The sequence below is a fragment of the Megalobrama amblycephala genome, linkage group LG24 (genome assembly GCF_018812025.1).
Source record: "Megalobrama amblycephala isolate DHTTF-2021 linkage group LG24, ASM1881202v1, whole genome shotgun sequence".
In the NCBI taxonomy this organism is placed as follows: domain Eukaryota; kingdom Metazoa; phylum Chordata; class Actinopteri; order Cypriniformes; family Xenocyprididae; genus Megalobrama; species Megalobrama amblycephala.
This window is the reverse complement of record NC_063067.1, coordinates 23,330,493-23,355,788: the sequence shown is the minus strand read 5'-3', so window position 1 is coordinate 23,355,788 and position 25,296 is coordinate 23,330,493. Positions and strand designations below refer to the sequence as shown.

General features: G+C 37.9%; 1 protein-coding gene across 1 annotated transcript in view; it reads left to right on the top strand.

The window, feature by feature from the left end:
* The window catches only part of utrn (utrophin), a 278,999-nt gene that overhangs the window by 240,123 nt on the left and 13,580 nt on the right, over positions 1-25,296 (top strand). The window contains 4 exon segments of the mRNA XM_048177425.1: positions 30-166; positions 6,476-6,514; positions 6,798-6,863; positions 8,736-8,801. Of these exon segments, the coding sequence (XP_048033382.1) occupies positions 30-166; positions 6,476-6,514; positions 6,798-6,863; positions 8,736-8,801 (308 nt within the window).

The window sequence follows — 25,296 nt, the reverse complement described above, 5'->3', positions numbered from 1 at the left end:
TCCATCATCTCTCTTCCTCTTCTTTTCAGACCACCTCAGGAGAAGACATGCGAGATTTCACCAAAGTCTTAAAAAACAAGTTCCGCTCGAAGAAGTATTTCGCGAAGCACCCTCGCCTGGGATACCTGCCCGTCCAGACGGTCCTAGAAGGAGACAACATGGAAACGTAAGTTTCTTGAAGGAGAATAAAATGCTTCTGTATGCATGCAATATCTGCAGTTGCAATTTGACTGTCTTCAGGCTCTGGTTTTCTGCCACCTCCAATCATTAACTTTCTTCATCCGGAGAATTTTTACAGCCTTCACACAATGATGTTATTGATGTTGCAGGGTTTGAAAAACTATCAAGAAGTGAGAGGAGTGATACATAGACATTTTTTTTCATTTCTGCAGATGTATGCATGCATAGAAGCTTGTTTCTTCCACTGAATAAAAAATAAAAAAGATAATTGCTTTTTATCTCACAATTCTTACTTCTTTTCTCAGAATTCCAAGAAATAAACTTGCAAAAGCAATTGCGAGAAATAAAGTCAGAATTGTGAGATAAAAGTTGCCTTTTTTTATTTTTTATTCAGTGTTGGAAACAAGCTTCCATATGAATGACTTGAAATTGATTGCATGTAATGTTGCATTCCATTTCAAGTCAAATGGGAAATACTTCTACTTGATATCTCTGATGTAAAGATGTGAAATTGAAGTGAAATGCCAAGGCTTCCATGTTTATATTTAAAACCTGAGGCATCATTATTTGCATTGTTATAAACACTTTCAAGCCTTTGCGAAACATGTTTTTATTATATAGTATGTAAGAAATAATTTACTTCAAAATAGCTGTTGCCTTTCTTTGGTGACATGCAACGCCTTTTCAGGGAAGATGGCCATTTAATTTCTACCAGACTATAAGTTGTAAGTCCAACATCAAATAGCTTTTCCACGCAGTAGGTTTGAAATTCCGACTTTCTGAATTGAATGATACGCCACATTAGCATCAAACGAGTGGCCTCAGACACTGCACCCTGTGTCTGCTCAGAGCTGATGTTCAGATATTGTTGACATATCTCGTTTCAAAGTGCAGATTTCCTGTCTGATATATCTTGAAATATCTCTCTATCACTCAAATAATATCTGTCATCTAGATTCAAGCTCTGTTCCAAAACCTTTGCCCACAAAATTTGCTATACTGTAAATGTGATACGCTGAATTTGAGCGCACATTAAGGCAGCATCATAACTCACATAAAACTTCATAAGTGATTGCTTCTGAATGCTATGGACAAATATATGTGCTACCCATATCTCATCTCTCAATTTCGATCGAGAATGAATTTAGCATGTTGCTAAGCTCACAAATTCTAGTGTATGGCATAGTTAGTTTAACAACATGCTAATAAATACACAGTATAATATTGTTGTTGTCAAGTAGAAACCTCTTATCTCCAGATTTCATCTTTTTTTCATAAATCATTACTATTGGTCACCCTTAACATCTGTCTGTGGGTTTTGCAAATTAACCAATTAAAGGTATTAAAAAGTACTTGTGACTAAACCTCGTAACTTGAAACTCGTGGCTTGATTTTGGTAAAATGTTAATATTTCAGTGGTCCACTTTAATATATATATAACTTTTATTTATATATATATATATATACACACACAAACACATACATACATACTTATATATATACTAGGAGTGTAACAGTACATGTATTTGTCCCGAACCAACACGCTTTAGAATAATCATGTAGCATTGCATTTACCTCAGGCAAGTCATTTAGTGTCCACAGCATGTTTGTTCACTAGAGAAATGAACACTAGAGGAGCATTTCACTAAATATATGCACTATATTAGCTCATATATTCATTATTTTTACTTTTACTTTACCTGTTAGTAATGTCTTAATGACTTATGACAGTAACTGTGTAAAAGATTAATTAAAAAATGAGTTGGAGTAGAAAAATAATTGAAAAATAATTGTATAATTAGATTTAGAAGTTAATGCAAAACCTGCCTTATGTGAAAACGTTGATTATTATGTCTAAAAATAAATAGCAACTGAATTTAATAGTTTGGGCTGTTGTTAATTGTAACCTTTAATATTATATTAATGTGCAAGAAAGGGATTCTTGTATATAGTTTACAGCATTAGCTGAGATAGATTTTTTTTATTTTATAATTAAGAAAATGTTAATGATAGTTGACTTTATTTAAAGAGAGACACAAATTGTTCAATAAACCACTTAATATAAAAGAAGAAATAACCGAACCGAACCTGTACCAGACCGTCATGTTTGTGTACCGTTGCGCCTCTATGTATATATTTTTACCTTTGTGGCAAAGATGTCTGTCATATTAGATGGATTTTTCCACTGAATTTGTCGCAATGCATTTTCTGCTAAAGATACATGTGATGCTGTCTTACCTTCTTTTGTTCAGATTCTATCTTGGAAGGCAGCACGATTATGCAGCCTGTCTTTTGGAACAGCCTCTGCTTTGGGAACGAGCCTACTGTATGATGTCTTAAAATGCCACCCTTGGCAGTTCAGTGTTTTTGGAACAGAGCCTAAGTGTGGCCAATTTATGAAAATAGAGAGTTATGCAGTTCCCACTTCTGCCTTATCTCCATACCACCGTTGATTAAGGCACTTCTGGTTTTCCAGTGGGACCATTTCATGAATTTGTGTCAGAAAGAGGCTTCTGCTAAATGACAGGGAACTGTAAATGACCCATTTCTTCACTTGGTGCTGATTATAAATCCCCATGAGCAGAGCCGAAATGACTGCTTGCATCGCACAGGCTTCCTGTCGCTTCACGTTAGCATGACATTCTGAGCGCGCTGTGATATCAGACCATTATATGTAATGTTTGATTTTCAGGTTTCTGAACAGACATGCTGCGGTGTGCAACAGCATGAGTTGACTCCATCACCATGTGTCAGATTTAACAAAGAGTGATGACCATGGTTGAAATATATTCCTAGTGGTTTCCAAGAGGAAAATGAAAGCGTGCAGTGTTTGGTTTTCTTGAAATTCAGAAGCGCCAGGGGATATTGACCGACTTTTATTAGAGAGCTCGTGTTTGTTGACTCTGTCAGCACTAATTTACAGAATCCCTCATTACTTTGAGTCCAGCACTCTGTACATAGTGATACAGCAAACCAGCCATTTAACAGTCTAGATAACTGGATCGTTTTATTTTTGACATGGCTCATATTTCTCCCTCTTCAGCCACATTTTCTTTCACCCTCAAAGTCAACATGAATCGTAATGGACCATTTTTACTTTCTCAATACATTTTCCTGGTCAAACATATCATCAGTGCACATTATTCCAAAAGGGAACAAAAAGTAAAATTAACATTACATGGTTTTTTGGTCACACTTTAGATTAGGGTCCAATTCACACTATTTTCTGACTATTAACTACGACTTTTGCCTCAATAAACTCGTAATTACTGCTTATTATTAGTTAGTAAGGTAATTAAGTTTAGGTATTGGGTAGGATTAAGGGATGTAGAATATGGTCATGCAGAATAAGGCATTAATATCTGATTTATAAGTACTAATAAACAGCCAGTATCCTCATAATATGCATGATGATAAGCAACTAGTTAATAGTGAGAATTGGACCCTAAACTAAGTTCTTATTTTTACTTACTAAAATCTTGTGTAAATTAGTTTACACAGTTTTGTAATGTTGGTTAGCATGAATGTAATAAAGATTAAAGCAATAATAGCAAATAATGATAGATTAGTACAATAAGTATTGTCGAGATTTTGAGATCCAGTCAATTCCTATCATATGAAAGCCCTGCCCTCAGAAGTATGACACATTACTGAAGTTAAATGAGCCATGAATGCCATTTTAGGTTTGCTTTTGCTCTATCAACTTTTACACACTATTGAAATGATATAAAAAGACACTTTTCTTGCCTTGACTGACCTTCTTACAAAAAAAGAAAAGAGTTTGTAAGTCACTCTGTCATTGTGTCTGAGAGTCTTGTCCTAGACCTATTGACTCCACATCAATTGTGAAAAAGGACAAAATGCCTCAATCTTGCAGTGTGATGGAAATGGATATGGTTATGGATATGGATATGGATGGAATGCATCTTCTCTACGATTTTATAAAAAAGGCAAACATGTACCTTGAATTTCTCATCTTGCAATTATCGTCTCATCTGCTATATGGTCCCATTTAAAAGAAAAATATGACACTTTTCATCATCTCCAAAAGAAACTAAAGTTCACTGGGGTCTCCAGCAAATTAAACTTGTCCCTGTCGAGTCAGAGCAGAGCGTTTGATCTTCTGTGCTTTGCGCTATGTGCGATTAACAGCAAGTTTCACTTTAAAAGACGCTGAAATGGAATTAAAATAAATGAAAGATTAAAGATTGGGTTGGAAATCTGATCCTAGTTTTGAGGCCAAGCTTTGCTCAGTGTGTGCGCAAAAGAGATGCGATCGATGCTCACAAGATGCTTTATTTAAGGGATCATCATTTACTCACCTGTATGACTTTTTCATGCAAGTCAAAACTAGGACTCCTCTTTTCCATACAATGGAAGCATAGAGTGACCAAGACCATAAAGGTATAATTTTTATTCATTGCTCCCTCTCGCTCATATATTAGATCCCAAGTCTGTTAAAGTTATATAATATTAATAATGTGCTTTTTGGAGTTTGATGGCATCCTCTTCACTTTCATTGTGTAGAGAAGAGAAGCCTGGATATTTTTTGAAATTTCTTCTTTTAAAGGTGCCCTCGAATGAAAAATTGAATTTATCTTGGCATTGTTAAATAACAAGAGTTCAGTACATGGAAATGACATACAGTGAGTCTCAAACTCCATTGTTTCCTCCTTTTTATATAAATCTCATTTGTTTAAAAGACCTCCGAAGAACAGGCGAATCTCAACATAACACCGACTGTTACGTAACAGTCGGGGTGTACGCCCCCAATATTTGCATATGCCAGCCCACGTTTCCAACATTATAAAAGGCATTAGACAAGGGCAGCCAGTATTAACGTCTGGATCTGTGCACAACCAAATCATCAGACTAGGTAAGCAAGCAAGAACAATAGTGAAAAATGGCAGATGGAGCAATAATAACTGACATGATCCATGATAACATGATATTTTTAGTGATATTTGTAAACTGTCTTTCTAAATGTTTCGTTAGCATGTTGCTAATGTACTGTTAAATGTGGTTAAAGTTACCATCGGTTATTACTGTATTCACGGAGACGAGAGCCGTCACTATTTTCATTTTTAAACACTTGCAGTCTGTATAATGCATAAACACAACTTCATTCTTTATAAATCTCTCCAACAGAGTAGTATTAGCCGTTAGCCATGGAGCACTATCAAACTCATTCAAAATCAGAAGTAAACAATATAACAGTATACAATACTCACATAATCCGATGCATGCATGCCGCATGCATGACGAACACTTTGTAAAGATCCATTTTGAGGGTTATATTAGCTGTGTAAACTTTAAGGCACTGTTCAAGGCAAGCGCGAGCTCTGTGGGCGTGGACCACGGGATTTAAAGGGGCCGCAGCATAAAATCGGCGCGTTTATAATGATGCCCCAATATAGGCAGTTAAAAAAATAATAAAAAAAAATCTATGGGGTATTTTGATCTGAAACTTCACAGACACATTCAGGGGACACCTTAGACTTATATTACATCTTTTAAAAACATAATCTAGGGCACCTTTAAGAAGTAATTCATGTTTGAAATGACATGACAGAGAGTAAATGATGGTGAAACTTTTGATTTTTGAGTAACACATTAGTAATCATTCTATGAATCCAGAATTGCAGAAATCTCAATATTCTGCGCTGCCCCCTACAGTAATGGAGGAGTATTTCAGCCAGGACACATCCACATCTTTAGCCGTGTTTTCACTGCAGGAACTTTCTCCAGGAACTAGGGGATTTGGTGTGGTATTCGGTGTGTTTCGACCGCAGGAACCAGTGTCTAAATGTTCCAGTAAAAATGTCCCCCTCAGAAGGTCCCTGCTCACGAGGTAGTACTTTTTCAAAGTTCAGGAACTTTCGGGGGTGGGACTTGGGTGCTGAACATGCAGATTGGTTGAGTTCACACAGCATTTTGATTGGTTGACTCCACGCACCATTTTTTAACCCTGTTGCGGTGTGTGCAGTAAGAGCGGAGGAAAATCCAGCAGGAACTGGAAAGTCGCACATAGCCCTCCGTCAGCCCTCCGTCAGTCCTACGCTGGATTAATTTGCCTAATCTACATGGTAATTTAGACCACAATGGAAATGCAGACAGCAACAGGTCTGGGGAAAAAAAGTTCCTGGGAAAAATTCCGGGTAATTTCAGTGGAAGCGCGGCTTTTGTTGTCTGGACATTGTGTGACCTCTGACCTTAAAAAATCTGTTCCTTCCTCCCCCTACCCCCTACTCCCCCTCCTTCCCCTTGTTCTTGTTTTTCTTTCTCCCTCCTGCAGTCCGGTCACTCTCATCAGCATGTGTCCGGAGCAGTATGAGTGAGTATCTGCAGTCAGCCATCAGTACAGCATGCTGCTCACATCAATGCACGCACGGAATGGCAGATCCACCTGCACGTCCCCCTCCATCCCCTTTTATTTTTTAGAACTCTTTTTTTTTTTTTTTTTTTGTTTTTTGTCTAACCTTCTTCCTCAGTTTGTCCGTCCCAGTAACACATGGCCTTCGCTGTAGATCATCAGACACATTTCATGTTTAGAACCATGTTTGTCGTTGATGTATTTTTGAGTGTGTTTTTGTTTATGCTTGTGTTTTTGTTTGTAGGCTGTCTCCGTCTCCACAACTCCCTCATGATGACACGCACTCACAGATAGGGAAGTACGCCAGCAGGTCAGTATATCTCACAGTACACAAACCACACTGATGTCAGGCTGCATCCCTGTCATTTTAGAAGTACAATACTTACAGATGTCTGTCTAGTGAAAACTAGGGCTATCAATCATTTAAATATCAAATAATGAAATTAATTTAATGTATGTAGCATGTATCTGTATTTGCTGTGAAAAACGGGTTACACTTTAGTGACGTTGTTAGTGTAATTACACAAAAAAGCACATGTGGAATATTAATTAACTACATGTGCTTACTATAGCAGGGGTGTACAAAGAAATGAAAGAAAAGTGAATCACACCTGTTGCGCAATTGACCCTTCGCCTGCAGTTTGATTGACAAGCGATCTAACCAATAATAACACGAATCCGACATTTTGTCCAACAAAGCAGTTAGGAGTTAGAAGATTAACCTCTGTGGACTTAAACTTGAAAAATGGTGTGTATTGACGTCTTTCCGTGTTTGAAACAACATTCTTATGTTCATTCATGTTTATTTGATGCTATAAATGAACTAGTAGGAAGAGATGATTGGTTCACGAGCCGCTTGAGCTGAGGCGCTACAGCAATCTGTCACGACACATTAAAGAGCCACAAAACGTTTTTTACTGTTCGAATTTCTTAAAAAAATTACACAGTTTGAAAGCTGGGACTTTGTTTAATATCATAAGTAACCTGCTCTGTCTTGTCTGTCGACGTGTTATCAGTGTCCTCTTTGCTCTGCAATGTATTTTTCATCACGGCGCCACAGCTTGTCCAATAAAGCAACAGTAACTAAGGGGGGCGGGTCTTTGCGAAGGGTCAATTGCTACTTCGCTTATAAAACAGCATTTTATTTTCGGTGTAAACTCTGAAAGTAAATCAATCCAAAACAAATGTTTAATGGCAAACATGTTAAAGATTAAGCTGTCGATTCATTAAATTAGTTATTTTCCCACAAAAGTGGGTTTTATTCAGTGTAGTGAAGCATCCATTCATTCAAAAAAAAAAAAAAAAAGTCCTCTGCTCTCCTTCTCTGCATACTGCAGCATTACGTTATTATGACGTAACTAATAATAAATTATTTAATTTCTCTTTAATTGACAATGACTAAAGTACTAATATTTTTTTGTAATTTCTGAATACTTTCATGTTCTCTGACATTCATTAGCATTAGTAATTCCAGTACTTCCGTCATGACATGAAGGCAGCATGAGATCAGCTGTCCTCGCGCTGTTACAATGCATCACCACAGGGTCAGAAATATGAAAGCGGTGACAGATGAGCAGTATAAATGCACACGTGCCCGTTAGACCTCTGGCTCTCTGCCGAAGCCAATTTAATCTGGTGCCACATAGAGTATATTAGGCGCGTATCAATTCGATTTACACCTGCTCAAAGAAAAAAAGAAAAAACATACTACGCATGCACAAATGCATCAACTGCCTCCAGTGCTGACCTTCTACCCATAAAGACTCGAAAATGGATTTTCACCGTCAGCTAGATTCTCTCAATGTCACTATCACACACACAGGCAGTTATTATGGGATTGTGAATATAGACTACGACTGAAGCCTCTATCCCATTATAGGAACTCAATGAGACTGTAATCCATCGGGACAAGTCTTCAGTCCTGAGAGTGTGCGTGTGTGAAAGTAAAGCTCTTTACTCTAGCACTATCTGCAATCCATTATTCAGAATTTGGGGGCACATCTTGAGTTTACAGTTTTACAGTTTTATATTCTCATTGATCACTCAGTACATAAATAAACATTCTCAGCCATGATGGAGCCTTGGAAGTACACAAATCCATACCCTGCATCCTTTTAATGCTATTAAAAACTATAATACTGTCAGGTTGGTCTCATATTGGTCTCGATCTCTGTTCGTTCAGGTTGGCCCAGATGGAGCGCTCCAACGGCTCTCTGCCCACCGACAGCAGCTCGGCCACTGGAAGCATGTGAGTCTCCAAATATACACATAGTGTAGTCTTTATCCTGAGTCTAACAGTTTTGTTTTTGTTTTTTGTTGTGTGTTTTCATTTCGAGGCTATGTTTCAACTGAATATATTGGTGAAATTCTGGTGAATCAGCTCAAGGAATTGGGAAAAGTTGTGTTTTATGTCACGCATGAAAAAAGCTGTAACATATAGTCATAATGTTTCAAACGTTCAAGGTTAGGATGTTCTGAGAAGACTTTGAGTTCATCTGTCAACATTAAATTAATAATTAATTAAATAATTATAAAATAATTGAAATAATAAAATGTGATTTAAAAAAAAATAATAATAATAATAATATAATGAAATACACTCACCTAAAGGATTATTAGGAACACCATACTAATACTGTGTTTGACCCCCTTTCGCCTTCAGAACTGCCTTAATTCTACGTGGCATTGATTCAACAAGGTGCTGAAAGCATTCTTTAGAAATGTTGGCCCATATTGATAGGATAGCATCTTGCAGTTGATGGAGATTTGTGGGATGCACATCCAGGGCACGAAGCTCCCGTTCCACCACATCCCAAAGATGCTCTATTGGGTTGAGATCTGGTGACTGGGGGGGCCATTTTAGTACAGTGAACTCATTGTCATGTTCAAGAAACCAATTTGAAATGATTCGAGCTTTGTGACATGGTGCATTATCCTGCTGGAAGTAGCCATCAGAGGATGGGTATATGGTGGTCATAAAGGGATGGACATGGTCAGAAACAATGCTCAGGTAGGCCGTGGCATTTAAACGATGCCCAATTGGCACTAAGGGGCCTAAAGTGTGCCAAGAAAACATCCCCCACACCATTACACCACCACCACCAGCCTGCACAGTGGTAACAAGGCATGATGGATCCATGTTCTCATTCTGTTTACGCCAAATTCTGACTCTACCATCTGAATGTCTCAACAGAAATCGAGACTCATCAGACCAGGCAACATTTTTCCAGTCTTCAACTGTCCAATTTTGGTGAGCTTGTGCAAATTGTAGCCTCTTTTTCCTATTTGTAGTGGAGATGAGTGGTACCCGGTGGGGTCTTCTGCTGTTGTAGCCCATCCGCCTCAAGGTTGTGCGTGTTGTGGCTTCACAAATGCTTTGCTGCATACCTGGGTTGTAACGAGTGGTTATTTCAGTCAAAGTTGCTCTTCTATCAGCTTGAATCAGTCGGCCCATTCTCCTCTGACCTCTAGGATCAACAAGGCATTTTCGCCCACAGGACTGCCGCATACTGGATGTTTTTCCCTTTTCAAACCATTCTTTGTAAACCCTAGAAATGGTTGTGCGTGAAAATCCCAGTAACTGAGCAGATTGTGAAATACTCAGACCGGCCCGTCTGGCACCAACAACCATGCCACAGAATTGCTTAAATCACCTTTCTTTCCCATTCTGACATTCAGTTTGGAGTTCAGGAGATTGTCTTGACCAGGACCACACCCCTAAATGCATTGAAGCAACTGCCATGTGATTGGTTGATTAGATAATTGCATTAATGAGAAATTGAACAGGTTAAACAAGTTATTCAAATGAAAATAAACTATGGTAGCATTTACATGTTTGCTTAATACCCTGTTTCTGTTGTTTAGATTAATATTTGCTGCGATCAAGGATTTAATGTAATGTTTATTTCTATTTTTATTTTGTATTGCATTTGTTTGTTATTAGAATAACAGTTGTCGCAAGAGGGAGCTATTTGTCATTTGAATTGCTCATTATATCTATTGCGCTTAAAGGAATAGTTCACCCAAAAATGAAAATTATCCCATGATTTACTCACCCTCAAGCCATCCTAGGTGTATATGACTATCTTCTTTCAGACGAATACAATCAGAGTTATATTAAAAAATATCCTGGCTCTTCCGAGCTTTATAATGGCATTGAATAGTGTCTGAGATCCTGAAGCCCAAAAAACACATCCACCCATCATAAAAGTAAACCATACGGCTTCAGGGGGTTAATAAAGGCCTTCTGAAGCAAAGCGATGGGTTTTTGTAAAAAAAAATAAAAATTATATTTAAAACTTTATAAACTATAATCAATTCCTTCTGGCAACAGCCATCTGCTCGTTCGAGTTCTGGCAGAAGAGTGACCTCTGACCCAATGTATCTCCTCTTCTCTTATATCATAATCCTCTGACATTTTTCCTTAACTTCTTGTTTTATACTTCTAATTTGTGACCGGTGTTTTGTTTTGCTGAATCTTCTGTGCTTCTTTGTTTATCAATTCTCACCTAAGCTTATGCTATGCCTACTTCATACATCATTCATTTTTGGGTGGAATATTCCTTTAAATACCGAACTGTCCTGCTGTAGTTTTGATTTGGGCCATTCGTGTGCGATAGGTTTTTGTTTGCTAATTATAAATGCATGGGAATAAGTTGGAAAGAAGGAGCGTTTTACAGAGCAATTTAACTGGTTTCATGTGTGAATTAGGAGATTGTCTCCTGCAGTTTGACTTTCCACAGTAATGACCCATATAAATGCAGACATCTTTCTTATTTGCTTTGGTGCAAGTGGAGTCTGAATCAGATCCTTCAGGTCTCAGTGCTGACAGAGATTCAAATAGAGAGACCAAGAGATATGGAGAGATAGTGTTATAGAGAAAGACGAGTATGAAATAGACTCCTATTCAAACAGTGAGTCTGTGAAATGTGAGTCAAGGTTTCTCAGTTTCTTACCCTCTCTCCTGGACTTTAAATTAAAAAAAGCTGAATTTGCTGCTGTACCTTTAAGACATTTGTTTGTAAATGACCTCTACTACGATTGGTCGAGTTTTTAGTCGAATCACATGTGATGATGATATAATATGATATAATAATACATATAGACAACATGTGTTGTATTGTGTTTTATCTGATTCACACACAAATGACTCTTGTTGTTTTAATAAATCACTCAAAAAGTCTCAATAATTTGCAACTAATCAGTTTAAATCAGTGTCACTGAATCCTTCAGAGAGAATAACATCTGACTCACTCAGACAACGTGTAGTTCGAGACATTCACAAAAGAGTTAAAATTATTTTAATAAAACAATGGTGGTTATACCAAAAAAAAATACTGATTTCTGAATGAGAGTTTTGCAGTTTAGTCTCAATACATGGTCTTTGTGTACCGAGGGGGAGTTTTGAGTTGTGAATGTCTCTATTTCAAAAAAGGCACAAAGACGTCCTGTTTTCCATCATCTGACCCCTGTAAGGTTGGGATCAGTGAGGGACTTCTGATGTTTCATTTCTCTGCGTGATGAAAGAAATGAAAAGAATGAACAGAAATAGATGGACGGAGGGCAGCGGTGAGAGGAATCAGACGCGCTGCTGATTTTTATCAAAGAAATGAACTTCCACTAGCGTTCCACATGCACACACATTCATTCACTCTCACATACGCATGTACGCATGGCTTCATGTTGCCCGTGACTTCTGTCCTCTTTTAAAGGATTGTTTTAAAGGAAACTTATTACTAGAAGTATCAATGCAGTGACAGAGGCAGCGTAGGGTGCTTGGAATCTAGTTCACAAAAAGCCTTGCAGCTCTGGACCCAAGTGGATGGTCACACACACACACACACACACACACACACACACACACACACACACACACACACACACACACACACACACACAGAGTCAGCTCCTATGAAGTACATTACTAAAGAGCACACAGTCTCACAAAGAAAACAATCACACACACACACACACACATACATACCTGGTTGTGAAACCAGGCCTTTATGTATCATTTTACTAGGAATCGGGTTTATTTATTATTTTAAAGATTGATGTTTGAATTAGCTTTTATTTTTAGATTTTCAGTTTTCATTATAAATTTTAATGTAAGTTTTAGTAAATTTACACTTTTGTTATTTTTATTATTTTGTTTTATTTATGCTTTATTTAAATACATGAAAATGATTTTAATTATAAAACACAATAACAACACTTTCTACTAGGGATGTTCAGGTTATTGTCACATTCTGCAGATAAACCAATAAATAGTCCGTGTTAAAATGCGTAGTAAATAAAATACAATAAAATTTAAAAAAAACCTGAAATCTTTTGTTTTAACGGCTACAATTGTATTTAGGGATCACAAGATAAGGATGTACAAAATGAAAAATGGATATACATTTTGAGATTTGCTTAAGATGTTATTAAAGTATTTATTTTTAATTTTATTTTATAGTATCAAATTTATTTTTTTAATATTAAGGAACTTTAAGTCAGTGTTACATTTTGTAGATCTAAATGTGAAAATAGGATAAACCAGCATAATTAAAGGTGCCCTTGATTCAAAAATTGAATTTACCTTGGCATAGTTGAAATAACAAGAGTTCAGTACATGGAAATGACATACAGTGAGTCTCAAACTCCATTGTTTCCTCCTTCTTATATAAATCTCATTTGTTTAAAAGACCTCAGAAGAACAGGCGAATCTCAACATAACACCGACTGTTACGTAACAGTCGGGATCATTAATATGTATGCCCCCAATATTTGCATATGCCAGCCCATGTTCCCAACATTATGAAAGGCATTAGACAAGGCCAGTACGTCTGGATCTGTGCACAGTTGAATCAACAGACTAGGTAAGCAAGCAAGGACAATAGTAAAAAATGGCAGATGGAGCAATAATAACTGACATGATCCATGATATTTTTTGTAATATTTGTAAATTGTCTTTCTAAATGTTTCATTAGCATGTTGCTAATGTACTGTTAAATGTGGTTAAAGTTACCATCGTTTCTTACTGTATTCCCGGAGACAAGAGCCGTCGCTATTTTAATTTTTAAACACTTGCAGTCTGTATAATGCATAAACACAACTTCATTCTTTATAAATCTCTCCAACAGTGTAGCATTAGCCGTTAGCCACGGAGCATAGCCTCAAACTCATTCAGAATCAATGTAAACATCAAAATAAACACTGTACTTACGCGATTAGACATGCTGCATGACGAACACTTTGTAAAGATCCATTTTGAGGTTTATATTAGCTGTGTGAACTTTTTTAATGTTGTTTAAGGCAAGCACGAGCTCTTGGGGTGTGGAGCACCAGATTTAAAGGGCCACACACCCTGAATTGGCTCATTTCTAATTATGCCCCAAAATGGGCAGTTAAAAAAATGAATTTAAAAAAATCTATGGGGTATTTTGAGCTAAACTTCACAGACACATTCAGGGGACACCTTAGACTTATATTACATCTTTTTTTAAAAAAGTTCTAGGGCACCTTTAAATATCCAATATCAACGATACATATTAAAAGATACATTTAAAAATCTGTAATTTCTGCCAATATATCATGTGCATGTGTTCATTTTACCCTTGAAGATGTCTCCAAAGGTAGTTTTGTCAGATTTAGCACAATTCTGGGGATAAATTTAAACCCAAAGTGTAGTTAAGTAAACCAACCCCCACAAACACACTCATTTAACTCTTTCCCCACCAGTGTTTTTTATTTTTTATTTTTTTTTTTTTTTTTTTTTCATCAAAATGAAATTTTTTCATCAAAAATGTCATGGTCCCAATGCAGAATATTTTGTTGTATGAATATCTGAATATTTATTTTGGACAAAAAGCTGAGAAAAAAGTTTTTGTCAAAGAATTGTCCGGATCAATTCCGAACAATCATCAAAACAAAGATGGAGTTAAATCACATCCATCAAAGCTTCACAGTCCTATATCTCTCCTGGGTCGATATTTTATTCAGTAACGTTAGGAAGTTTTTATTAATATGCTGTTGAACAATTGATGATTGCATTAGAATACATGCATATAAGCAATTCTTCTATCACTTGTTTCTGCTTCTTCTTCACTTGTGTTTTGATCCAGAGATTCTGTATTATTTCAGAAGATGTGTAATAGTGGCCCCTACCGTATAACAGTGAAAAAACAGATTGCCGGAAAAACTCTTCAAATTGTTCAAAGCCGATGATAGACGTCCTGACTTGTAATGAGCAATCGTCCTCTTGTTCCTCAAACTCTACCTGCAGGTTTGTCCTGTCAGAGCACGTTTCCCATTGAGAGTGTGTGTGTGTGTGTGTGTGTGTGTGTGTGTGTGTGTGTGTGTGTGTGTGTGTGTGTGTGTGTGTGTGTGTGTGTGTGGTTGCACACGGTTTCATCAGCATTGCAACTATGACATTAATGAAGATTGTCAGATGGTGGTCAGTTTTACCAGGACGGGAAAAAATGAATGTATTGTGACTTTACCACTGTGTAAATAGCGAGTTTCTGTTTGCTGACAGTTTGTAAAGTGGTGTTAAAATAATCTTATTAGCATCCCTCATAAATCTAATTACTTCTGCTGTCTCTTTCTCTTCCCTCTCTCTCTTTCTGTGTTTTTCCCTCAGATCGCTCTAAGTAGATGGAACTAATTCCATTCCTCCTGGTGTCCCGCTAACACCTTGTTTATCTCTGTACCTAATGCATTAGCACACTCTTCAACATCATATATTTGCTTGTGTGTGTGTGTGTGTGTGTGTGTGTGTGTGTCTGAGATGTAGAGAGAGAAGTGAGTGTGTTTTCATTACAATGTTTGTGATGGATTGGTGTGTAATGGCATTATTTGTTGGGTTTAATTGAGTGCAGGAGGGAAGATTTCCCACTTGAAAATGCCATTAAACTCACTTGCTTGGTTTTATTGTTATTATTATTTATTTAATTTTGGGGCATTTGCCTCATTTCTATTCTACAGCTGTTCTAGAGTTTGACAAGAAATAATCATTGGAAAAGAGAGGGAATGGGATCAGGGCTGGATTCAAACCATATGTTCATGTGTACTGACCACTGCACCATGTCAACATTGCTTCCTTTTTTGGTCTACTCTGCTCTGATTGGTCAGATAGACTAGTCTGTTGTGATTGGTCAACCGCTTACAGCGTGTGAGGAAAACCAAACGGCCATTACCATATCTGAATTTGATACACAGTGATACGAACAGTAACAATAGTGCCGGTTTTACTCTCTCAATTCGAGTCCTCATCCTTTTGAAGTGCATCAAAGAGGATTTCCTGTGGTAACGCAGAACAGTATTTTTCGTGACATGTCAATAAAAAAACAAAAACTCTTAGACGTTGTTCATAGGCAGCCAATGAAAACCATAAGCTGGCATTATGCAAATTTGTTACTAGGAGTGTCGCGATAGTCGTTATATCGACTTATCGCACGATATATGGACATGACCTTGATCATTTTTTGGTCACGCATTATGTTTATACAAAAATAAATGTCACCGACATTTTGCCGATCGTGCTGCCTCTGTCATCTCGTCAGCTCTTCGAGGCGAAAGCGGGGCTCAGGCAGCTCCTTCATACAGAGCTGACATCGACAGGTGGAAAAATGCACCATTCGAGTCGTTATAGTGTTTTCTTGACAACTACAGACAGTTTGGAAGAATAAGTGCAAATGCAATCCACTGGTGCAAATATAAACATGACAGCGTGAAATGGTGCACGCTCACAGCTAGTTTCACACAGGACGTGGCAGTCGCGAATGTCTAGTTCGTTTTCATAGAGAACGCGTTTTTGCATTCCACTGTGCCGTTTTTCCATGGAAACGTGTTTGTTTGACTGTTGGGCTCGCGTCTTTGAAATATGAACTTAAATGTGCTTTTAATAAACTATCTCTGTATTTAAAAAATGTATTTAGTTGCCACTTATAGTACACTTGAACCCATACTGTGCTACAAGTGGTAACTAAATACATTTTTTAAATACAGAGATAGTATATTAAAAGCACATTTTAGTTCATATTTCATGGCGTCTCAAAATAGCACAGTTGAGTACACTTAGATGTTCCTAAGATTATCTTAAGTACTAAAGAAGATTTATTAAGTACAAAATTATTGTGCGAAAATAGAGCACTTTAAAGGATTAGTCAATTTTTAAATAAAATTTTCCTGATAATTTACTCACCCCCATGTCATCCAAGATGTTCATGTCTTCCTTTCTTCAGTTGAAAAGAAATTAAGGTTTTTGATGAAAACATTCCAGGTTTATTCTCCTTATAGTGGACTTCAATGGCCTCCAGACGGTTGAAGGTCAAAATGACAGTTTCAGTGCAGCTTCAAAGGGCTTTAAACGATACCAGACGAGGAATAAGGGTCTTATCTAGGGAAACGATTAGACATTTTCTGAAAAAATACAACTGTATATGCTTTATAAACACAAATGATCGCCTTTGCACGTGCTTCCGCTTTCTGTATTCTTCAAAAAGCTTACGCTGTATGTCCTACGCCTTCCCTGTTCAACTTACGGAACGAAACACGACGCCACTTGAAGTCCACTATAAGGAGAATAATCCTGAAATGCTTTTATCAAAAACCTTAAGTTCTTTTCGACTGAAGAAAGAAAGACATGAACATATTGAATAACATGAGGGTGAGTAAATTATCAGGAAAATTTTATTTGAAAGTGGACTAATCCTTTAAGTACCTTTATAGAAATGTACTTAAAATGAATGAAATTATAGAAATGATTTTTTTTTCACCTGGGTTGTCAGGCCTACTTGCATTATTATGCTGTTATATTATGATTATATATTCAGTGGTATAAAATGGTCTTAAAATGACAATAATATCGCATATCGCAATTATTTCTGGTGCAATATATCACACAACAAAAGTAGTTATCGTGACAGGCCTACTTGTTACAAACCTACATAGGTTTGAGCAGAAAGTAAGACTGGAATTACTGAGGACTCGTTTCTGGCGGTTCTTTCTTTTAGGAGACTTACTTTATTTGTCATGCACTTTGATCATAGAAACTTTGCAGACCTTTTACATTCACAAACAGCTGTATTACATACTGCATGAAAGGTAATATCCAAAAACGCATATTAAGAGCACTTAATCACTTAATTATGACCAGAATTTTTAGGGGAAAGAGGAGAAACATGATCAGGACACATAATCGTTTTGAACCTGCATTTCCCACGAGCAGCACAGCCACATGCCCTAACCACTATGCCACAGTTCTGACCTCTGTTTTCTTTCTCATTCAGTTTCGTCCTCGCCTTCGCTTTCTTTATATGCATACTCATGTTAGCATTCTCATTTCCCATTCCTGTTGGCTCTGGGGTTTAGAGCTTATGAACTCTGTTTACACTCCAGCTGATCAATGCAGCCGATGCAGAATCACAGACACAAGCGGGACGTCTTCTTTACCCCTCCCTCTCTTCACTCTCGTCTCGTCTCAGCCCTGCGGCGATATACAGCAGCTGCCTGATGTGAAATCTCATCTGCACAGAGAGAAGGGGAGCATGCGATCGCTTTGTCTCCAATTTGTGCCTCTCTTTCCGTTCTCTCCCTCTGTCCTGTGGGAGATGTAGGCAGTGATGTGGTTTTCTGTCAGTGTCTTGTTCTTCAGACTGCTTTCCCGCTCTGATTGAACACTTTCCAGATCTGTCTCTCCTCTTTCCAGTGTAATAGAACAAATACAAAGCTTTCTTCATTCCCGGTGCTTCCTTCAAACCTGTTCAAGTTCCTGTTTTGAGCTTTCTGAAGAGAGGATTCTCCTCTTGGGTCCATCTGTCTGGACAGTTAAATCTGTTAAATCTCAGTACATTTAGGCAGACTGAGCCTTTCTTTGTAGCTGATTTACAATTCACTGCTTTCTACAATACATACTGAGCAGTTCACACTTCATTTTGGCTAAATCTGTCGACTTGAAGTCATCCAGATTAGGGGGTTTAAGAATGATGACACAATATATTGTAAATAACATAAATAAATATAAGATAAAGTATAGTATTTTGACACACATGAATGTATATAGTCCATCCAAGTGTATTTATATAGAATAATTATATATTTAAGGGTCATGTACATTGCGTTCATTATTATTTATTTTTTTAAACTTCCAAAGGTAGTTGAAAACGCATTCACCGGATTGCTTTCGTAGTGTAAATGCTCATGTGGTCGAATGTGTTCAAACAGACACTAAAGACCATCTACTCTCCGCCTACTTACTTAACGCTAAACATTATAGGAAGAGGTCTAGCCAGACAGGATTTAAACTTTGTCGGCTGAAGACCCAAGTTCCCTTTCAGTCGGTCACTTTGACGTTACGTCAGAGACTGACGAAATGGGGTCTCGCCCGAGAGCCCAATCACCTTTGAGTGTTAACAAAACGAGCCAATGATACGAAGAGTATCTTGGTCTGCGGAATTTGCATGCGCAAGCTCCGCCCCACTCTGTGGGTATATAAGGAGCAGCGCAAGCAACTCGCATTCAAGCTTTCGCTTCGGAGCCGAGCACATCGTTGCCTTCACCGCAGAGTGTTCTACAGGACGAGTCTCTGCAGTACTGGTGTGACGGCGCGTTTCAGCGGATTCCAGTGTTCCTGCCTTGCCTGTTTCCCCTGATCACTTCAGTACCAAAAGAGCATTTCCTAAAAGAGCTTACGGGTTTTAAGGTCGCATCTTTTTAAAGATGTCGTACCGCCCGTGTGTTTCTGGGTGCGGTCGCTATATGGCGCCTCTTGACGGCCATGATCGCTGTCTCACGTGTTTGGGTTTCCAGCACGCTGAGGTGGCTTTCGTGGATGGCTCATGTTCTCATTGTGGGAACATGACCATCAAGATGCTTAGATCGAGACTCGATTACCTCAAATAGTATCAAGTCCCCTCTGCCACACCCCAACCTAGTTCCTCTTCTCGTGAAGGGGCTATCTCAGTTGGAGGCCAGGGTGATCTGAGGGTCACGGTGTGGAACAACCCGACGAGTCAGCCTCCTTGGGCCACGCCCCCCTCCCAGGCATCTCAGCCGGTGGAGCTTCCGGGTGGGCCTGCTGCCTCCCCTTCTGGGGGACCCAGCGTCTCATTCGGGGCTGCACGCTCTGGTGAACGCCAGGGCCCCCCACCGGTTCCTTTCTTCCCAGAAGTGCATGAGGAGGTTACCAGTTCATGGAGGGCACCTTTAACTGCCCAAAACTGTTCTGGTGCTTCCTCCGCCTTCACCTCCCTTGATGGCGGGGCGGCTAAGGGGTATGCTGGGGTACCCCCTGTGGAGCGTTCGGTTGCGATGCAGTTGTGTCCTCCGAACGCTTCTACGTGGCACGGTGATCCCAAGCTCCCGTCCAAGGCCTGAGGTTTGAGGTTTGAGGATGAAAAACCTACCAAGCACAATGTTCTCTCACCATTCCTGATTTCAAATACACACTCACAGTGTTCAGCCGGTCTTGTGGCTGTCAGAGCAGAAACGAATGCTACTGCTCTCTTTATGTTTCAGCTTATTTTGTCCATTACATTAAAAAATATGAAAAAGCCCATACATTTGCCTGCCCAGAGACGGATTAAAACACCAGGTGTGAACAGGAATGTGTCTCCCTCGTCTACTTGTGATCCGATCGACCAAAACGCATCTAATACCAGGTGGAAACAGGGCCAAAGATGTGCTAGCATTGTTTGAGGACATTTTATGTAATAAGAGTTAGTTTTAATTTTTTGGCTGGTCAGTCAGTGGAAACACATGATGCCTGTCCTGAGAGATCAGTTTCAGTAGTAAAGGGAGTTGTGAAATGTTAGACAGATAGAGTGAGTAATGGGCCGATAACAAGGAGACAGCGAGTGATTCCGGCTCTGTCGCACACTCTCTGCGACTTTGTTTTGCTAATGGAACTGCTGAGAGCCGCGCTCCTTTCGACAGCTCCTATTGACTTAAATTAGTCTCTTTTATTGTTTAGTTTTTCTCCAATTTTTTGTCTGAAAAAAAACCCTTTGTGTGAAATGAGGAAGTGGGATTGGAAAGCCTAGAAGAAGAGAAATGAAGACAAAAGATTCATAGAGTGGCAGAGGCAAATTGGAAAGCTCAAACAAAATGAAAGTAGAAGAACATCCCTGAAAGAGAGACAATTGTTTCATAAGGAAAGAGAAACTTTGAAGTAACAAAAAAGTGAAGAAGAGTGTGTCTTGAGTGTCTGTGAAGAATATGGTGAACTTTATTCAAGTTTGTTCATTAATGACTAAGCATCTGCACACATACACGTTCAAACACATATATATATATAGACTAAACACGTAAATGAACGGCAAGAACGCATTAAAGTCTTCTGTTTTCAGTTAAAAAGGTGTCATTTAAGCGGCCCCTAAGTTAATAATTAATGATTTTTACAACGGAAGTTATTCAATCAAAAACTTACTTTAGCTCGATATTAACTTTTTCCTAGAGCTGCTGTAAAGCCAAAATAATCTCTTTCCATTAATTTTCCTATTATCACTGTGAAGCTACTTTGAAACAATCTGCATTGTAAAAAGAGCTATACAAATGAAGATGACTTGACTTGACTAATGGGGTTTATTGAGGAAAGTATCACTATTACGTTTACACTGAAGAAGGGAACTTTTGACCAGTAAACAACCACCCAGAACACCCTAGCAACCATATATAAACTCTCTAAAGCCACTCAGAACACAACAGCGACATTGTACCAACCTCTCACAACATTATGCACCAGTTTAAAGGCCAATTCACATTGAACCAACAGTCGCTGACCAATGGCAGCAGACACGTTCATTGGGTTTTGTCTGATCAGTTTGTTACCCCTGTCTGTTTGTTGTCATTGGTCAGTGCTTGTTTTCACCAATTGAACCTATTCAATCAGCCTTTGTCGGGTCATGGAATGTCGGAAAAGTGACATGCTGTAATCTGATGATTGTCCGCATTGGTTAATGTCTGTTGGTGCAATGTGAACTGGCCTTAACATGGGCAAACACCTCTCACATTTTCTTTAGAAACCTAACAAATCTAGTTCCACTTGCCATTTTCATCCCACCAATTCATATCATGGAATATAGGATCTTGCTCTTTTGAAATAATCATAAATTGAAATGATGTACATGTATGCTATCTTGACTCAAATCTCCTACCCAAAAACAACCTGTTCAGAAATCATCATAGATTATGACATCACATCTGTGAGCTCATTAACATGTCAGTCAGAACTAGTCATTTACGGTACAAGGTTAACCAGTCATTTACATATAGAAGTCTTAAAGGTATAGTAGCATTTGGACAGCCGGTTTAATTCAGTCAGTGGGAGGGTGGAAACTTAACTGAATTATGAGTGTTTGGGGGCAGGAATCCTTGATTAAGTGCACTTGAAATGCTTCAAAAGTGCAGAATATGTCCCTTTAAGAGTTTGGCACATCATGCACACATCGTTAAAGACTTCAGAGCTTGTTTTATACTGATCTGGACGAGTTGAGGCGAGCTCAGCGGGTGTCCTTCACAGAACAAGCGTATGATAATTACAAAGCTAATAAGCCGTTGCTTGGCCTTCCTCCTCAGAGGGAGGTCTGAGTCTCAAATCTGCTCTGATGCTACACTAGAGATCAAACATGAAACTATTTTCCTTTATTACTGCCGTATGGAGTCTAATGTTTACTCTGAACAAGGTCACACGAACATACAAGCGTGGGGAAATATCATGAAAACTTGTGCAGGTCACATTACACCCAAAGATGAAAAGAAAGAAAAAAAGTTAAAAAAAAAAAAAAACAAACACTACTCTTTTATGTATAGTTTGTGATTTAAAAAAAAAAAATGTTAAACAACAAACACTACTTTTATGTATAAATAGTTTGTGATTTTTTAAAAAAGAAAAATAGGTAGGTACTGTAGGTAGATAATTTTTTCTATGTGACTGATGGAAATGTCATTAATTGTCTAAATGCAAAAAAAATAATAATAATAATAATAGTACTAACTTTCTTTTAAGCAAACAATTCCATTTTTTTCATAAGATTCACCCACACACATTTTGAAGCTATTTGAAATATGAGAGGTGGGTGTCTGGATGTTTATCTGCGGCTGTGAAACCTTGACTGTTGAGCAGTCAAACGCAGTTTCAGAATTTGTGTATGTTTGTTATTTTTCAAATAAACATCACTGAGTGTTACAATAAAGAAACCAAAGAAACTTTCGAGTGATCAAACCTGAAAGCAAGGCAGACAGGTTTGCCGGATATGAAATGAAGAAGGGGTCGTCAGGGGAGTTTCTCCTGTGATGGTGTGTTAGATTGAATGTGACAGCTGGGACAGAGACTCTTGACTGATGCTGTGTAGAGTCAGACGTGACACCTGCACACACGTCTGTCTTTCTTCGGCCTTCTCTTTCATCTCTCTACAGTATATCTCTCCCTCTTTTCTTTCAAATGTCTCTGTTTTTTTTCTTTTCTTTTTTAGTGTTTGCAGGACAGCATTGCACTGATATTCCTCAGATATAAATTACAATTATTATACATTCATATTTTACATTACATGAATATCATGAACAAATATAGAAAGACTAGAATAAAAAGTTTATTTTGCATATAAATAAGACATTTTTTTTCATTGCAACTTTTGTTTTTATATTGCTTCATTGGTAAACTTAGCATAACTTACATTCTGTGCTCAATGTTTTCAACAAATTCGAACTTAATGTATACTTACAGTTGCAATTTAAATAATATATCTTTATTATTATTAGTATTACTCATTGACATAATGAGAATGAGATTCTTTTGCAATTTGCTAATAAAAATTGGGGGGGTTACCTGTTTAATTATACTTAAAATGCAACATGACCCAGATATTTGATAACAATTTTCATATAAATCACACATTATTTAACCAATATTCATTTGTATATAAACAAAGAAGTAGTTAGACATTTAAGCCACACTTAAAAAAGTCTGAAAGTCATTACATTATATAAAAATATCAAAGCAAATGTTATTTTGAACTCAAGCATAATTTTCAAACAAAATAATTCAAAGTTAAACTTATTTGTGAAATGATAAAACAGATTATTAATATTGAAAATGAAGACACTGATGATCTACACCTGCGGTTACTCAGCTGGGACACGTGAGGAGACTAAAAATCACCCTTTTGAAAGTAGAACTACCAAAGCTCCAGTCTGGCTCAGAAAAGTGAAGCTAATTCTGAGAAAAGCTTTTGCAGCATTTGTTAGCAGATTATATTTTTTTCCGTAATGCAGTGAAAGTCATACATTTTTAAGTGTGGCTTATGTGTCCAAATACTTTTATATCCCCTGTGTCACTCTATCATCTTAGCTCAAGCTTTTGCTGTGTTGGAAACGCTACCTTTCCTCCAGGAAATGCAAATCTACTTCTGTTTGCTGTGTCCCAGCCGTGCTGCAGAGCGTCTGGTTGGTTTATTCAGCATCTGCTGGTGTTGGCAGGTTGTTAGCAAGGACCCTGTGATGCAGTGCCCATGTAATCTCTCTGATTAGTCTTTGTGTGTGTGCATCCAGATGAGTGTTGGATTCAGGATCAGAGCGCATGTGAACACACACACCTGAGACTCATTGTGCACACAGCTGTTTGGACAGCACACATCCAAAACCTCCTCTCTTATTTCCACAGTCAGCCTCGCTTTCACCTGTCGGCTTTTCTGATCTCAGCGTTTGCATCCCGCTGTGGTGTAAGAACATCTTAATTATGATTCTGTCTGTTACAGTTTACATGCTGTGACGGCAGCAGATCTGCAAGCTTTGCTATGACTATTACTCATGCTTGGAGTTTGGGGTTTGTTCAAATCCCTAACTCAAAATATTAAACTTTGGTGCATAACTTGTACTGTTAATGCTACACAAATATGAGTAATACCTCAGTTTGTTGAGGAGGGGTGTACTATTACTTTTCTAAGCAAACGCAAGGTCAATTTACCTCAAAGAGACTTATTTTAAGGTGACATAGTTACATTGTTCTTACTCAAATAAGTACTGAGTAATATTAATTAACTACATGTACTTACTATAGAGTTACAGTTAGGGTTAGGGTTTAGTTTAGGGTTAGTTACCTGTAATTATGCATAATTTACTGTTATTACATAGTAAGTACATGTAGTAATGTGTAATAAGTCACCTAAAATAAATTAATAATTATGTTTATAGGGCATTTTGAAAGAATCACTTATTTTACGGCCAAGCAAATGAATCTTCTAGCGCTCAATTGAATGTGCCATAAATGAACATAAAACAGACATTAAATTCATAAGCACATTCTCTTTAAATACAAACAAGACTTTATTGAACTATTCATAAAACTAATATCTAACACATAAACACATGCACACACACATTCACACGAGTTGCAGAAAGAAAGAAAGGAAATAATGAGTTTTAGAGAGTGAAATATCACAAGTTTCTAGCAATATATGCACTTTATAAGACCTGATCTGAATGAACCATCAATCATTAATTTATCCCTTCTGTCGTTTAGTAGGTGGGGTTATTACATTTTATATCAGTGTACCAGTTCAGCTAGAATCTGGAGGCATTTCTTGCTTTTGTTGTTTGTGTTGTTGATGGGGATTCCCTTCTGTGGCATCCTTGCTGAAAGGGATTTCCCAGGTTCATTGTTTTGCTCGTTCGTTGAGTCTTTTCGCGTCTAGAGTGACTACTTGGGCAGCCAGTCAGTTGGTGTGTTGGCGGATGAATCAAGCGGAGTCTCGTGGCTGAAGTTT